We start from the raw sequence: 18,281 nt of genomic DNA on the forward strand, positions 1-18,281 counted from the left end.
ACCTCACCCCAGACAGATTTTCGGACTAAGACCTGAAACATCAGTGTCAGTGAAATGCCTTTGCCTAAATACTTCATGTGATAAGACTTCCACTGTTCGCTTGGGAAATTATAAAATTTTTTAGGTTAATGTTCTTATGTTATCCTAAGTTTGCATTATCTTTATTTGCCATCAACCTCACTAATTTTACCTGTCAGAGAATGAAAGTATCTGAATTAATACATAATTACGCATGAAAATCAGTGACTTAAAAGTTACAAAAGCAGTTAAAACAACTACTACGTGTTTAAGTAGATAATCACGCCTCAGGCCCACCCTTGCAAAACATTTATTTTTGGATGTGAATCACTGCCCTACCAAAAGCTTTACCAAAGACATTACAAGCTTGCAAGGATTTGCAGCTCCACTCCCTTTCCGTGCAGAGCTGGCTCCGAACGGGCTGGGATGTGTGTGCACCCCAACCACGAGACCCACAGCGGGTCTGAGTCACGGAACAAAAAAGAGGCAAAATGGTAATAGTGCTACAAACTACACACAAAACAAACAAAAGCTTTTGAATGCATATGATGGCTCAGATTTGGATGACTTTAAGTATGCCTCATGCTGCCCTTCTCATTGTAATCTATTATGTTCCCTTGTCCATCCAGATTGCCTACTTTCATATCCAAATAACATCGTATTGAAAGTGTCAAAATAATTGAAAAACACACAGTACTCTTTCCTAATACTCTGCAAAAGATATGGCAAATCATTTGGAAAGCATAAAAGGTCTTTGTTTAACCCACCCCATCAGGTTCTTCAGTGTTAGTACAGACCTCACAATGCTACAACTTTTTGTGCAGTCTTTTTACTAAAAGTTCCTTCTTTTCTTAGCCCTAACTAATATTTAAATAAGTATAAATCCATATGTAAAATCATGCATGACACAAACCTCCCATCAGCTTCAGACCACTGAACTAAACGTAGAGAGAGGGGGATTTTTTTCCGATAGGAAATTTTGCTCTGTTTCATCTTCTTTGTGCCTCTTTAGGCCTTATCTGTCAGCCTTGCAGACTGCAAGGTTGCAGCCAATTAGATCACGGCGTTTGCTATCTGTGTCAAACTAAGTTATACAAAACCACAAAATAAGGTTTGGTTCTTGTCCTGATACTGTCTCATTAACTACAACATTGCACAATTGTATCAGAAATATCTGACCCTTAGCTATAATATTTCACTAAGATGATGTCATCTAAGCTGTCACTTTAGGTATAGGAGGTACTATGCAAATAAACTTGATAACAAAATGCCTCACTTGCTTTTGAAGGTTGACTACAGGGTCTTAGTTTTTTGTGTACAAATGAAGAACCCCAGCCTAAGCGGCTGTGCCTCTTCATGACAATCTCAGGTTTTTAACCCTTTGAACTTGTTTTTAGGATTTATTTTTTTTTAAAAAGGATTTATCACTGAAAGTGTCTATATGCTTTTGCTTCCTAGTAGTAATGTGGGGGGGTCAGTGCAAGGCCACTCCCAATCTTCACCTTTAGGTTGTACAAAGAACTTTTTTGAAAGGTCATAATTTAGACTCTGCAATATTTTACCTAATTATACTGTAGGCCAGCCACACTTTTTTCCTACTGCTGTTCTTTTTCCCCTCCTTCTTCCCTTTTACATTCCCAAAAGTACTTCATACTACTCATGTAAGCTGTAGAAGAGATATCCTAAAGGGAAGCTTTGCTCAGGTGCAGTGCCCACAGGTTAATTTTGGGGGGTTAGTGACTTTGTGTCCTCTGTAACATGCTGAAATCAAATTACTGTCATCTGTTTGCTTGTAGAATTTCTGTATTAGCATGGAAAGGTAAGTATTTTCACAATTATTATCTATAACTCCATCGTGATTATGTTTAAATATCTGATTTTAGCAAACCATGCTGTTACTCCACCTGCTTCAGAATATTCATATTGCATGTTGTGAAATCTGACGGTGCCTTTTCATCTAACTTCGGGTTTTGTTTGTGCCGTGGTCAACAGAAAGACAGAAGTTTCACTTTCCCCCCAGTATCATAATTTTCCTCATCTTTTTTTTTTCCTGGATCATCTACCATTCTAATGTTTGTGCCTAAGATCTGTTTCTTAACGTGTTGAATCTGAAATTGTTTCTTGTGGGTTTTTTATAATTTTTTCTGTCAACCTCTGTTTTGCCTCCAGCCTGCTCCCCAGTCCAGAGCTGCAATCCAGACATTATCTATCCCTATTCCTTTATTGTTAAAAAAAAAAAAAAAGGAAGAAAAGAAGAAAATATTTTACAGTTCAAAGTCTCTTGAACTTGTATTAGTATTAGTTTTGGAAGTCTTGAGTTTCCACAACATTTCGAAATGGAAGGGTGGTGCAGCTGGGAAAAAAAAAAAAAAAAAAACAAACCTAGAGAAGATTATTTGCCTAAAGTGTACGGTTAAAAAAAATACAACCAAGTAAGAAAGGTTAAAAAAACCGAAAACAAAACAACCACAGAACGTTTTCTTTCTACTAATCTTATTTCTGTTTCTCCCTCACTCCCAATTGCTTTGCGAATTTGTAATTCACTACTTCCAAAGGTTCTTCAAACTTGTTCTACTGGTTTTCAGAAGCAGACAGACTTGTTTTTCTAAGCTCTTCAGCACACCAACTAAATTTATTTAATTTATCATTTTGCTCCTACAAAGAATCCTGGGACGCTCCTTGAAAGGTCCTAAATCACTCTGTTGTATCCTATGGATATATTCAGTATGTACTCCATGATACTTTAATTACCCAGTATATGAATTTGTGCTAAAATGAAGGCACTATTTAGCAATCGTGAAGACCTTGATCCAACAGCTAATGGAAAAGCACATTATCATAAATAATGCAGCCGGCTAGGAGGGGAGCAAATTTTAATGAAAATCCTTCCCTTGCTGTGTCACAAGACAAAATAAAGGGTGAGAGTTGTAACTTTGTTGTCCTGGGTGGAGGGGGCTTCGCAAGGGCCTCTTAAAGGAGCAAGTTCCACCCTGCTTTCTTCCATGTTAAAGTTGTCCTGGAGCAAGTTCCACCCTGTTTTCTTCCGTATTAAGTTCCATGTTTCCAAGGGCTTGTAGGGACCCAAAACTGTAAAGCTCTGGGGTTGCTTTAATGTGCTGGAAGAGAAGGGTGTGGGATACTCCAATGGAGCCCTCGGAGCTCTCACAGTCTTGGAAACACAATTTTTGGGTCCGTGCATACCCTGAAGGAAAGGGCGGGGGTTGAGGGGGAAGGTCAGAATTGGTGCAACTATTTGGGGAGGCTGTGTGTCCTCCGTCCCTATGAGGTCCGTGCTTCTTAAAAAGAAAAAAAAAAACAAAAACAAAAACAAAAACAAGGAAGAAATACGGTTTTAACGTGAGGGCCTGTGCCCCTGGGCTGGGGTAACTGCGGGTCCGCCTTCAGGCAGAACCTTTTCCCCTCAAGTTTACCGCTGTGGAGCGGGGCCAGGACGGCGCCTGAGGGCGCGGCCCCGCCCGGCGCGGGGGGCGCTGCCGCCCCCTGCAGGGCCGCGCCGGGAGGGCGCGGGGGGAGAGGGCGGGCGGCCCGCGGGGCCGGCACAAAGCCCGGGGCGGCGGCCACGGGGAGCCGCCCGCCTCCCTCCGCCCCGCCCCAGATGTCCCCGCCGCCCGAGGGGAGAGGGGCGGGCCGGGGCGGGCCCGGGGCGGGCGGAGCGGGCAGCGAGGGAGGCGCCGAGCAGGGAGAGCACCGGGCGGGCTGAGGCAGCCGCGGAGCGGGGTGGCCGCGGCCCTGGCACGGCGGCGCCCGGGGGGCGGGAGCCCAGGGGCCGGGAGGAGGAAGAGGAGGGGCGCGGGCGGCGAGGAGAGGACAGAGGAGCCGTCTGGAGGAGCCGAGGCGGCGGCGGAGGTGAGCGGGCGGCGGCGAGGCCCCTGCCCGGGCGGGGCTGGCACCGACCCCGGGGCTCGGGGGGTGCCCGGGGGTGTGAGTGGGGGCGGCAGCGGGGACGGGGCGTGTGGCGCCGCGCCGGGGGGCGAGCGGCCGGGGAAGGGCTGGGGAGGCTTCCCAGCTGCTCGGGGTTTTCCCAAAGGGAGGTGGTCGCGCTGCCAAGCGGCTGCTGAGCCGCTCGTGTGAGGGCTCGGGGCGCGGGGCTCAGCCCGGCCCGGGATGGAGGGGCTGGCGCGGGCGGGGCGGTGGCAGCGGGTGTCACGCCGTGACCCCGGGGCTGCCGGCGCTCGGCTGCCGCGAACAAAGAAGTGTGCGGGGAGCAGCAGTGCCCTGCCGCACGAAACTCCCGAGAAACGCCCGCAGCCGGCGATTGGGAAACGGGGTGAGGAGAGGATTCGGTGATGGAGCCTGGTCAGGAGGAGTGTTTCTGAGATGAGAGGATATATTCAGTTCTCCTCGGGAGAGAATGTGGGTTTAAGGCCACTGTCATATCTGTTCATTGTTTATTGTTATTTTTTCTTGCATGTGGCTGATCGCACCTCGTAACAACGAATTTTCTTTAAAACAGCTCTTTAAGTTTAATTTAACAGTATTAGCAAAAATAAGGAATAAGAGCCCTTGACTTTACTCTTTGTTGTCTGCATTTGCCGCTGACTGAATTATGACTTGCATGTAGGGTTAAAAGTGCTGTCTCCTTTATTTCAGGGCTCTAGGGGAAGATGTTGTCTCTTCTGACATCTTGCGATTGAGATACCTGAGAACAGGTTCAGTAACAATCCCAAGTTCCTGAAGAAGACACTTACGAATGTATTGAAATAAGAAGCTGTAAACATTTTTTCCCCCCCGCCGTCTATACTGCATGAGAAACCGTAATATGAAGCACTTCTCGGACACTCTCCCAGATGTATGAAGTCTGCAAAGCTCGCTGTCCAAACTGGCTCTTTTAGTCAGTGGTACTTACCACATTTGTGGTGTGTATACAGTACTCTGAAGAAAAATCACTTTCTTTATAAAACTCCCAGAAGGAACATTTTGTTATGGACAGCTTTTTCTGGATGTATATCCAGGGAGATTAATGCCTAGAGTTGAAAGGCATTTAGTATACACTGCAAAGTTGGCTTTCCCTCAGTTTTTCCAGATGTATTATCTCCCCTGTACACTGGGAACACGCACAGCCGCGTAAGCTACAGATGCAGCCATGGAGCTGTGTGAACTTGTGAGCCACACAAGAGGTGTTGCAGAGCGCTGGTACCAGACACGGCTTCACGATGTCAGCTGAGCTGTGATTGTGCCATGCTGATCACAACAAAGCACACAAATGGAGTGACACCCTTCCTGCCAAGAGGCTGTTAAGTTTTACGAGGAAGGTTAACTGATCTCTGTAACCTCTGTCAAGTTCTGTGCGAGATGAGCGCGTGTCTCCCTGCTCCGGGATGTTGAAGATGTGCTGCTGCTTATGACACATCCAAGAGAAGAAGCTTTGTAAAATGGCTCAAACCAGCTTGCTGCAGGGAAAGCAGTTCTACTGTAGGGAGTGGGTTTTCCACAAGCTTCAGCACTGCCTCCAGGAGAAAGCTAACTGCGGTGGTAGCGCTGCCAACAAACCATCTCTTGTAGCGAATTCTGGGAATAATACCGGTAGTGTCTCTGGGAAAGGAGCTGCCTGGGGTGTATTGTTGGTAGGAGGGCCCGGTAGTGGGAAGACAGCCCTCTGTACTGAGTTACTGTGGCCGAGCTCACCTGCAAACCTCCAGAGAGGCTTACATCGCCAGGCTCTAGCCTTCCACTTCTGCAGGGCCCAAGACTCTGACACACTCTGTGTTGGAGGCTTTATTAGAGGTTTAGTCACACAAATCTGCCGCAGTGGACTGATCCAGGGATATGAGGACAAACTAAGAGATCCTGCTATTCAAAGTCTCTTGCAACCCGGGGAATGTGAGAGGAACCCTGCTGAAGCATTTAAAAGGTAAAAACAAATTATAAAAAAAACCCTATCACAAATAAAACACAAATAAAACAAAAAATATCTGCTGTTTAGTTCTTCCTTCCAATGAGTCTAAGATGCAGATAGTTTAAAACCTGTTTGGTTCATGGCTTTTTATCTCTGTTCAGAGCTTGCAGACCTACCATGGAAAAATCTAACTTTGTAGTTATAGCTGACATAAATAAATATTTACTTTTAAAACAAAGTTTAGTATTAATAGTGAATTTATTTACATTTGTATATTAATACCCTCAGTTGTAACTAGTGTTTTGGAAGGACTTTAAAGTAATTGACTTCAGAGTGGAAAATACCTAGTCTGTGGCCTTCATGTGCCATAAAGGTAGGGCAGTTGTCCTTCACAGACCTGAAACAGACCTTACAGGACCCTTGGAAAAGCTTCCAATAACGTGCTCTGTCTAAGAGGAAACTGGACTAATGGATCTCTGGGTCTGATCCAACACATCGGTTTTATGTTGGTCTAAAAATATGTGGTAGGAAAATGCCAATTAACTCCTTATGTTACTTTTCACAATATGCACAGATTATGTCAAGTCTTTATTGCCACTTATTTTATAAGTACTTCAAAGTGTTGAGCGGATCAGAAATTGAACAAGAAGGCTCACCCTGCCCCTTAGAGGGTTTGTCAGCTGTCTAAGCTGAATGGAAAAAAATATATTTTTTAATTAGTGTTCCCTAACAAACCAAAGTCTCCTGAACGTGTCACTGATAATTTTGTTTCTGTAAGCATAAGGATGTGTATAAGGATCTGTTATGTGTATATAACAGTGTATGTGCATAGAGCAAAGTACAGTCTTGAGCACAGCCTGTTCACGTGTGTCTCTATCAGTCTTTATCCCTTGGGCTAACAATGAAGGAAAATTCGTAAAGGATAAGGCTTGTCTTCACCAACAAAGATTTAGTTGCCAGTATAGAACTTTTCTGGAATATTAGTTAAACAGAAATTTTTTAATGTTGTGTAGTGATGTAACTTTTTGTGGTACTTGAGGGTTTGTTGGCTGATGTTTGCAGTAAAAAAAAAATCCTCTTTTCTCATTTTTTTGCTTTCCTGACCCTTAAGACTGGGAAAACAAGTACTGAGGTTGAACCCTAGTGCTTGCTCTTATTGTCCTGGTGGTGTAAAAGAGCCTTCTAGTTCTGATGGCTGTTATGTCTTTGCCTGCTGAATAAACAGGATGCATGTCTACATTGTTCTCAGTGTAGTGTCTTAAATAGTCTAAACCAAGACGACTACTGGATTTTTTTGGTTTTTTGCTCAGTGAATATGCAACTTCTAACAGCTATTAAGGCCCTAATTTCAGAAGTATTAAACCCTCTTAATTTCTAATGAGTAAAAACTGGGTGCAATTAAGCGTCTATAAATGGAATAGCAGACTGGCCATCTACCTTTAGGCAGTCTTTTAAAATCATGAAAGTGGATTAATCTGGTGAGTAAAAGCTTGTTTACGTTCAAAAGTCTATTACAAGGAAATCTTACTAATTTGGCACAGGCAAGTTCTCTCGGCTGGAATCCTTCCTCTGTTCTAAGCATGGTTGCCTTACTCCACAGAAGAGGAGCTAGGTAAATGTCTTTAGACAAAAATGCAACCTAGAAATAGAAAATCTAGCAGATACTTGTGAGTCAGAGTCAGCTTTTTAGAGTGATTTTTATGAACACAGGGTTTAAGGATGGGCTCTTTGAATATTTAGGTCAATATACAGGGTTCTTGGTTTTGTACTGGAACAATCAAATGTGACACAACATCCGGTAATAGTTTTTTCCTACTCAGATTTTGCAGCAGTGATTGTGAACAGTAAACAGTAAAAATAGTTTTGGTGTAGTACAACAACTTCAGTTGAGGGGATTGTTTGTTTGTTTGTTTGTTTGTTTTTTTGGCCCTTCACGTATTCCGTTGCTGCCCACTTACCCTGATCTCCTGCTCTCAAAAGCAGCTGTGGTAGATGGTTTCCATTCTCATATTTCAGATTTAAGGGAGATGAGGTGTTAGAGACAAGGTGCTGTACTGGGAATATAAGTTTTCAGCACTGTGGCAGGGGACCAGGAGGTGGCTGTTGACAGCAGTACGGCGAGCTCGTTCTTCTAGATGATACAATGTCTTGTCCACAAACAAGAGGAACTTGGCAACCCCCTTCCCACCATCAAATGCCTCCTTCATTTGTTAACTGAAGTTTTGTTAATATATAAAGCATGCAATAAATATTGAACAAAAATATAAGTTAAGATGTTTCATGGTTTCTAAGACTTAACACTGAGCACTTTAGTCTTCTGCTCTGATGCGTTTATATGTAGTTTATGTTGAGTGAAAGTTGTTGTAACGTGAAATGAATTCTAGGAAGACTTAACAGTCAGCTGATTGCCTCTTGCTTTGTGTAAAGGCACTCAAACGGCATAAAGCTCTTGTCTCAATGCTCCATCGATTTTACCTTATTTTGGTTTATTCAGTATAAGAGGGGAAAGATTTTTCTTTAAAGGTGCTGTCAGATTTTTGCTCTGCTTTTCACAGCTGCTCCAGACCCAACCATGTATTCATGGCCTAAAATGGAAAGACTTCTCTTCATAAGTGCTAAACAAGATTACACCACTCTATTTTTGTGCTAATTGTCCTGGAAATAGTGAGAAAGAAAAGCTTTTTTAATGTTTTGTGACATTCTAATTTCTAAACAATATAAAGTTTGTTAGCTAAAATAATGAAATCTTTTCCTGAAGAATGTTTTTAAAGAGATTTTTAGCAATCCTGATGGTCATAGTGATGCATGTGCAAGCGATGACCTGGAGAGTTAAGATGTTCTCCTCCTGTTTAAATGTCTTATCTTAAAAATTTCTTATGCATTTATAAACTTAATGTGCCCTAAAAATTCTTTCAGGGGCAGATGTTGCAGATTTGAAGAGCTGGAAGGGCTGAACTTTACAAATCTATTTAAGAAGTATTTATTGCTGCACTGACAGCTGAGAGAAAGAACAGCTACTTATGGTGCTGCTTCCGAGGCACTTCTTTTCTCAGTCACACAGTACTGGAGCAGAAAGGAGTCCTAAATTTAAGGGAGGATGCTGAAGCCTCATATTCAAATTTGAGGTGAAAGTGAAGCAGAAGGGAAGCCAAAGACTGTTACAAACTCCTAAAGAAATGATGTGTTAAATGGAGAGAATTTAATTCAAAAGATCCACTAGACTCTTTTTCCCTATTCATATAGAAAAATTAATAACCCAAATTTTTCAATACTGTCTCTAGGGTTGTTTTGGTTTTGCTGCAGCAAGTTTATATTTCCAGTGATTGGTGGGAATACAGGCAGATACCAGTTATCCAAGGCCGTGAGGACCTGAGGAATTCTGATATAAACCATGGATAATACTGAAATTTGTGTAAACTAGGCTGTAGAAAGGCATTTCCCTTATGTTCCTGGTTTATGTTTTTCAGACAGAGGAGGTGACATTAAACATCTTCAGACAGTAGGGAAAGGCATAGAATTCCCATGTGTTGTGCTGCAGTTCTGATTATTGATGGAAGGCAGAGCTTGGTTGATTCCCAGCCCAGAAAGTGGCTTTTAGTGAAAGTGTGGGCATAGTTTACCCTACAGAGCTGGTTTGTTTTGCAGGCATTGCTCTTGAGTTTGAAAGATCCATGACAAGAGCTCCTGGGTCAGTTTAGAGAATTTAGAGATGGAATATGTCTGTTAAATAACATGTTTTTAAATTTGCACTAAACTCGCCTTTAGTGTGTGTTGATCTACTGCAAACTTAAAGCAAAATTTGAATTTTGCCTGGGTGTATTGCTGAAATTAATAAATCACAAAAAAAAAGGTGAATTTCCACATCTCCCAGCCAGGTTGGTGCAGATGGAGCAGCTTTGCTCTCACTCGCAGGTGAAGTTTCTTTCCATTTTCTTGCACGTCGTTTCAGGAAACTTCAAATCTTGCAAGACTTTTCACATACATCTCAGATACTGAATTTGGTTCAGTGATTTTCAAGTGTTTTTTTGCTTGTGTAGTATCCTAAAATTTTGTTACCAAAGTATTTCCGATACAATTACCTTTATGGAAGAGGGTCTGATCAAAGTGATTTTTGTTGGAGGAAAAATGAAGCTGTGAATTCAGATTTCCACTTATTTGCATTCCTATGCAAGTAGATGTCCCTGATCAGTAGAGACCCAAGAAATGAAAAATTTGAAAGAAATAAAACCACAAAACAAACAGAAAGAACTGCGGAACAAATCCGTGATTACTTAAGAACTTCATAGAAGTTTTCTCAACTGATGATTCATCCTCTTTACCAAAATGAATATAGGGAAGCTGTGCCTTTTTTTTTTTTCTTTCAGAAGGGACACCAGGTTTTGTGCATGCTAATGCAAAATTCAATGTGAAGCTTTTCTTCTAACTACCATCTTTCCTGCTCATATTTGGAAAGGGAAACCCCAGAGAGTTAGCCAAGCTGGGCAAGGTGACAAGAGGCATCCACACCAAAAGTTTAAATTAATGGCAGTAAAGGATTTTTTGATGTTGCAATTTCTTCGCACTTCAGTGCTCTGTGAAGCTGAACTATGTATCTGTGATGTAGCTCCTATGTCTGCATGGACAGCAGATTTGCCTTGTAGTGGAACGTGACCAACAACGTTAGAGTGATACAGAAAGCAAAACAGTTTTACAGTTCTCTAGAACATACAAGTATCTGTAGACTTGATTGTAAAAAGTGTGAGAGGTCATGTAAGGTTTTCTGCTGACTGCAAGTTTGAAGCAGGGGTTTATGTTGATTAAATTTGAAAGCCTTGTATGAGTCACTCATTTGGATAGCGTTAAAGTGCAACAACTCTTGTGCCAATAGCTGTTATCTTATGTAAAGTTACTTCTGCCTGTTTGGTGTTTTGTCTTTGGCAATATGACTGAAACCTCATGAACAGCAGAATTCAGAGTAAAAACCTGTGAGTGTCAGCCAGTGCTAAAAAGCATTTCCTTCCTCCCAGCCCTTCACCTGTATTGGCTTTCCATGCTACTGAGTTATTTTTTTTCCTTCCTTGTTTCCCCCGAGAGTTGTGTATTGCCAGAAAGTTGCAAATTGTAGGTGATAGAGCTTTTACTCTTCTCTTAGTGATATGGGGAAACAAGTTTTAATTAAAGTTCTGGATTGTTTGTGTGGCAATGTAGAAAAACACAGGTTTGTTCACCAAATGTTACGTGACTTGTCCTGGGACTTGCAATCCGCAGTATTGAAATGCCATTTTTCTTGCTGTTTCTTAGGTGTAGATGAAGGAACAGGTTTAGACATTGAGTTGTATATGATAACAGATGAAGTGTGAAGAAGCTGGTTTTTTTTTTTGGAACTCCTTGTGCCATCTTTGAAGTCAGTGATATAATTAAAATGATAATGGATTGTGTGGGCTTTATTAACTAGTGAGCTTTTCGCTGTTTTGGAGTAGCTTATTCTTAATTGAAAAACCTTCAGTGTGTTTTGGAGTAAATTTGAGATGACTTAGAGTATCCTGACTTTAATGGAGTTTTGATATTTTACCCTACGAACTTTGAGTTTTCTTTGCTAGTGAATTAACCACCATACGTGTTTCTGCTGCACTTTGCAGCACCCAGGTTCTGAGGCCACTGATGAGATAACAGAGAGAGGCAGCAAGTTGGACATAGAGATGCCTCAGCTTGAGCTACTGGAAACTTCAAAGCTGTTGGGATTTCTCTCAGTTTACTCTATAAGACAGTAATTCAGTATTAATGTTTTATAGGTAATAAATGTCTCAGTTTTTCTCACCCAGGTCTCAGACTGTCTGGAAGTGATCTACATCTTTTCTCTAATCTCAAAGGGCTGCTACAGAGCCTTTCCCTCTGCTTCCACAGCTCCAGTGCAGTCTTGGTAGTTGTAGCTTTGCAGTGTTTACAGGGAAGGTGTGAATATAGATCTTGTCCAAGTCTCCTAATGTTGTAGAGCTCCAAATGATAGAAACAAAGCCAAGGACTAACTGTGTCCCATGTCATGCAAAGAAAGATCTGAATGCATAATAAATTAATTTACAAGACCCTCTGAAGAAGAAAGTTGTTAAACCTCCAGTGTGTTTATTCATTTACCACATGTAAAGTTCAAATGTGCAAGTGACTGATTTGAACTTTGAGAAGGTTGGAAGGGGACCTCAGAAAAATCAGGTCCAGCATCTTCTTCCCCAGGCAGGAGAAACTGAGTCTGGTTTTGAGAGATGCGCAAAACCTCTGCTCTTACGCCTCCCAATTCTTATGGGAAAAAAATCCATATGTCTAACCTGAGTTGTTTTTTCCTGCTGTAATCTGAAATTGTTAGTACTTACGGTGCTCTGCAGAGACATGGAGAACAGAGTCTTTCTTTCCTTTTTGGGACAGCCTTTTACATGTTTGAATATGGCTTTATTCTCTTTCATCTCATCTTGAAATTAAATAATTCCAATTTGTTACTTTCCTCGGAGGTCACACCTAAGAATGTGACGTAAAAAAATCCCTTAGCTAAGAAAATGTTTTCCATATTTAAAGGAAACCAATGTTTTAGATGTGTAAATAGGCAACATTCTACTTCTGTACTTTCCCAGAATTTTTTCTATTCCTACATCTTTCAGTTATGCTTGACTAGAATCCTGAAGCTATTTGGATCCTAGCTCACAGGAGCCTGATCTGGTACAAGATTGAATTCTCCTTTTAGTAGGAGTCATAATGATTTTCAGTTAAAAACCATTTCATTTCAGTTAAAAGCAAGTTGTTTTATTTTTGTATGATTTATTTTATACTCAAAAATGGTAGAGGCAGGACACCAACTGAAAATTATACCAATTCATGGGTGAGATGAAAAACTATTTCTGTAAGAGTATACAAAAGGGATTAAAAAGAATCTGCCAACTCAGCCTACGTTTCCAGCTCAATGAAAGTGGAGTTGCAGAAGGTAAATTCAGTCTTGTGAGAGCATCTTGACTCTCCTGGAGCTTCTGATTCCGAGTATTTACATGTAATGTGTAGTCAGTGGGGCTTTCGACTTTTAACTGATGCTGGGTTTCATAGAAAACTCTGTGTTCTGGTGTTCTCCAGACTGTTAGAAAGCTGAGCACTGCCTGAAGCTTAAGTACTTTGTGGCATGTTTCTCTTTAGGCTTTTCCCTTAAATCTGTGGAGTTAACGGGTCACATAGCAGCAGTTAGTGTTTCTGCAAGAGCAAGTTGTATGTTCCTCTTTCATTGTATGGAAGCACAGCCTACAGACTGAACATAATACCACTTAAGGTTTTAACCTTTTCAGATTAAATTACCATAAGAAAGTTTCCCTAAGGCATTTTAATAATGACAACTTACATAGACCTTTTTGTCTTCTACTTCTATAGGCATTAACATTTTGCCTTTAATCAGTGAGGCTCAGGCTTAAACCTTACAGGTTTTCCTATAAGCTGTTTAGTTAGATGGACCTTCGTAGCAATTCTTACTTGTTAATTATTTCCCTTCCCTTCAGTTTTCTATGCACATGTTCATAGCTTGTGCAAGGGTTTAAGTTTCTTTTTCTTTCTTCTTTTTCAATGAAAAAATGAAAAGGATTTGGCAGATTGTGAAGTAGAAAGGACTTAGTGTGTCTTATGTATTGGGAGAAGATAGTATTGAAATACTGCCTCCCGAAAATGTTAGTGAAGCAATGACTTGAAGAGGTTTCAGTTTCTTCTGTGTGATGATATCTACAATACACTGGGAATGGTGAGAAATCTTCTGTCTTTGTTTAGGAGCAGGAATGTTTTGAAAGTTAATGCAAAGATGCTTCATGATTGAAGAATTACTGCTCAAAAAACAAATAATTGGGCAAAAAAGGCAAGAAAATAATTATGTTGACACAAGGGTTGAGTTGTATGTAGGTGTTCAAAGGTATTGCAGAGGAGGTGCTGCAAAGAATGGGGGTGGGTAGGTTCCTGGCATGCTGATGACATCAAAGTGTGATGAGAGAATGAAAGAAGAACTGAAAATGAGATAATGAGAAGAAGGCAACTGGGGACATGTACATAACTGATGAAGTGAAAGGGGCAAACCAATTGCAGTCAAAGCCCTCTATGCTGCATGTTTGTAGATACCTTCATACAAAGACCAAAAAGTCTTGTAGATAGGCCATCAGACTTCCTGGCTCAGGTGTGGATGCCGTTGTTTAAATTGAGAAAGAATGGGAATAAAGGGTCATATGTGAGTGGATTATACGGACCATAAACGGTGTCTTTCCCTTGGGTTTTTTTCTTTGTCATGTACTAAGAAGAGTCAGTAATACTGGTGGTTGTGTGAAGAAGGGGAGATGGGCATCTGGCTGCACACACAGATGCAAGATGGTGTGCTAAAGATCCATGGTATCTTAGTACCCGAGAGAAGGAAAGGGGGCATGGTGGTATCATATTTAAGGTTTTTTGCAGTGTCATGGAGTTGTCCTCTAGAAAACAGAAAACTTCAGAAGTTCTAGGCTGGTTAAGGAAAACACCAGCAGTATAGAGATGACATTAACCGGAAAGTAGGAATGAACCTCATGAGGAAAAATTGTTAAGAATGGGATTACAGCATGATTTCCATCTTAGAGCCGTTAATTAACAAGTCTCAGTTTTAACTACATTTGCTCTCCTGCAGCAATAGTGAACATGATACAATCACTAAGCTGTCTATCCCTTTTCTGCACTTTCCTGGAGTAGCATTCAGCAGGACATTGGAAAAAAGCTCTGTTAATAGGTAAAGTGCATCTGATCCGTGATGAGAGAAATTGTGCCCTGTCTGATTTTGGATTACTGTAAATTAGCAAAGGAGTACCAACTCTGCCCAGTCGTAACAGATGGAAACTTCATCAGTCGACAGCACAACACCACAAATCATTCTGTGTGTCCATACTTTTTTCTTTAGTACTTTTGTCTATTTTAAAGTATGATAAAGTTGTCATCCACAGTAAACATTTTCTGTATAAATTGTGGGGGAAAGGGAGAGGAAGATGTGGTTTGTCACTTGTTCTAGTGTAGTTAAGGCTAAAAACAGATCTTACTAAACATGAAACTATAGAATCAGTTCCGAAGCTAAATGCATCACTGGTATAGGGTAATGGAATCAGGTTCACATGGTGCTAACCTAACAGTCTTTTTTGAAAGTAAATTATGGAGAAGATGCAGAAAGGATCAACTGGAGATTTACAGTCAAAACAGAGAAATTATATCAACTTGGGGCTGGGGGGCTAAAAAACCAAACCACAAGATGACTAATACGGCCCCAGAGTGATGCATGAGGAACATATGCTGTGGATTCTGCTTTGGGGAGTATGGGAGAATAATTTTGAGTGGGACACAGGAGAGCTGCTCCATCTGTTGCCTCTTCAACTAAGATAGTGCAGTTAAAGGTTAGGATAGTCCATTTTTCTTGACAAAATAAGATGGAAAAAGATACGTGGTAACGCAAACATAGTAGGGAAACTGTCTCGAGTGCTTGACTAGGAAGGTAATATCTTAACAGCTTTTCATCTGGTATTTGTGCAGAGGATTTTCTCGAGATGAGATTGGACAGCGTAATCCTGCAGTCAGTTCAAGAGTTGAAGTGTGGGGTGCTTTATGATGATGTGCAGGAAATGAGATAGGCAGGTATAGAGCAATTTGATTAGGCATTGATCAAGATTTCAAAATGCCTACTGTTGTTTAGCGTGGTTCTTCCAGGCAGGCAATTCAGGAACCCCCTATTCTGAGGGAACAGCTACTGCAGCACCTCTTCTTCCTCCTTCCCAATCAGTAATGTTGGGTTTTATTCCATTTGGAATCAGATGCATAGGAAAAATCTAATTAATTTGAGGATTGTCGGACTGAACTGCAGTAATAATGGTGACTTTTGCATCGTGTGCATTAATCTACTGTATTCTGTTATATGGCCATGGAATAAGTGAACATAGGGTTGGCCAGACAGTAAACTACCCTATAGCCTGACAAAAGCCACACAAATGAGTGTATTCAGTGCAGTTTTCCACCTGTCTCATCTGGGTGGGGTTTTTTTGTTTCATTTTCTGGTTAGCGTTTCTCTCATGTCAGCAAATACAATCATGTACCTGGAAAGCAATATCTGTTCCATGTTGTGTTTATGTGCTGTACAAATCGAGACAGAGAAAAGAAATGGATCTTTGTCTATCTCCAAAACATAGGATAATACCTGCAAATTCAAATGCCTGTAAAGCTACAAGAATTCCAATTCAGTTGTGTACTAATGTGTTCAGATAACACTGCTCATAGAAGCAGCTACATTTTTGTTTAACAAAGAAATATTTTTTATATGACTAAGGAGTCAGGTAGTTAATAAGGAAAACTGAAAAGACTATGTATATATATCTCACATGGTGAAACCTTTGGTTTCATAAATGATTTAAAGCTAATTTTGTAATTTTAATACATTCTTTGCATATATAAACTTGGTAGTTTTCTTATTGTGGTACGTTGCATTTCAACCACATAGTTTTGAATATTACCAAGTTATTATCCGAACTTTACAAGAATGGAAAATAAGATACAGTATAGGCAATTCTCTCATTTCTACTAATAATAGTTTTCAATGAGTCTGATTTGATGCTTTCATCTCATATACTTGATGTAATTTGTACTTTCCGTGACACCTTTTTTTTTCAAGGAATGAGGTGGATTTGTGGAAACCAGTAGTGAAAACTTAATTGATGCTTAATAGAAAGAAAAGCATTGATTTTGACCCTGTTAAAAGAGCTCTGAAACAACACCTGGTGAATGGAAAATTCGAGGTGTAAATATAAATAACAGCAGCTTAAACAAACAGCTCAGAAACTGGGGGTGGAGGAGGAGGGAAAATAGGGTTAGTCATATAGGTCATGGGATGGACAGAGAAGAAGATAAGTTAGTGAGTAATCAAATGCCTTAAGTGTTTTCATACAAATGGAAAAAAGGTAAGGGTGAACAAGCAGAACTGGAAATATTAGTATGCACTCAAGATTGAGTTAAATGCTCTAAAAGATCTGTCAGGATATCTTGTATAACTGGTATGTTTAAAACAAAGTAGTTTGTTTTGTACATAATGTACAAAATTTGCTTGTATTCTAGAATAAGCTGAAGAAATTAAAGCCACTGAAAAATCTGTGATTAAAAAATACATATATAAAATTATAAAAATATATAAACATATATAAACAAAAAATATATAAACATACATACCATACGTGGTGATAGTTTAACATGGGATTTCTACTTAGTTTGTTGTTAAGTGTTATCTTTCATGGACTGTAAATAAAACTATCCACCAACTACCTATCAGACCATCTTGTGTACCTAAAAGTTTACCTACTTTGTCCAAGTGTAGTAGTTGGTAACTAAGAGAAATTCCCACACCTCTAAACCATGTCTTCCCTAAAATACAAGTGTTTTACTTCACCAAATCTGCAAACTCAAGTAAACTGAGCTGCTTTAAGCTATCAAATGAAATTATCCAAAGCGTAGAATTTGGGTGATAATGTCTACCTCGTTGAAAACTTTGAATAACAAAACAAACAGGAGATAAGCATCAACTGGGAAAGCAAGATAGAAGCAGGAGTCTGCCAGTGACCATACTGCTGATGTCAAAGAGGAGAAAATAGCTAGTGAGAAGACATAAATTTGCTTCAATCAGATTGGAAAAAGTCAGCTGAGAAAATCAAAGAAGTCTTTTGGAGACAATGACTATGAAATTATCTTAAATGTGTTGGGTTAATGGTTGGACTCAATCTTCAAGGTTTTCTCCAACCTAAATGATTCTGTGATTCTTTTTATAGAAGGGGAGGAGAAAGAAGGACAAACTAAAATCGGTGGGCCTGGAGATACTGGTGACCTCGGGTAATTTGTGAGTAAGATCTCATGAAGACAACTGTAATGAAAGGAATTAACTGAAATGAACGCCGAGGTCTCAAAACAGTGTATTAAATGTCCAAGTCAGTGAAACTGAGCTCCTCTTTGTTCATGTGTGAAACGTGAGCAGGAAGACTGCAGAAAGCAAGTAGAGCAGCTACTAAATGTGAACGTGAAAGTCTCATGTAAAAATGAGGGCAAGACTGAAAGTTCAGGGGGCATTAATCATGTTTCCCGTGAGATGTGTTTTGTTCGGTAATAAGAAATAGCTCCATACCTGCTTTAGCAGAAAGAAGACAATGTCCACCAAGTGTTGGTTTGCTATTCATTAGGGAGGGAAAAACTGTTACCAGTGGGAAAGCTGAAGTGTTCAGTGCTTGTGTATGTTGCCCTTTCTTAAAAAACAGTCATTTTTCAGTCAGCTAACATAGTTAAAACTAGCAAGAAAGAGGGAAGATTAAAGAAAAACATAACCTAGACAAAAAACCCAAAACAAACAAAGAGAAACCCAATAGAATAGGTGAGATGTTTT

At 40.5% G+C, this 18,281-nt stretch overlaps 1 protein-coding gene across 1 annotated transcript in view; it reads left to right on the forward strand.

Annotated features, from left to right (window-relative positions):
- Window positions 1-3,607: 3,607 nt before the first annotated feature.
- Window positions 3,608-18,281, forward strand: part of ANKRD50 (ankyrin repeat domain 50) — a 42,029-nt gene continuing 27,355 nt past the window's right edge. The window contains exons 1-2 of the mRNA XM_027722391.2: window positions 3,608-3,885; window positions 4,630-5,890. Of these exons, the coding sequence (XP_027578192.1) occupies window positions 5,412-5,890 (479 nt within the window). The 5' untranslated portion in view covers window positions 3,608-3,885; window positions 4,630-5,411. The remainder of the gene's footprint in view (window positions 3,886-4,629; window positions 5,891-18,281) is intronic.

The sequence above is a fragment of the Pipra filicauda genome, unplaced genomic scaffold (genome assembly GCF_003945595.2).
Source record: "Pipra filicauda isolate LSUMZ 115617 unplaced genomic scaffold, ASM394559v2 scaffold136_size1984543_pilon, whole genome shotgun sequence".
NCBI lineage: Eukaryota > Metazoa > Chordata > Aves > Passeriformes > Pipridae > Pipra > Pipra filicauda.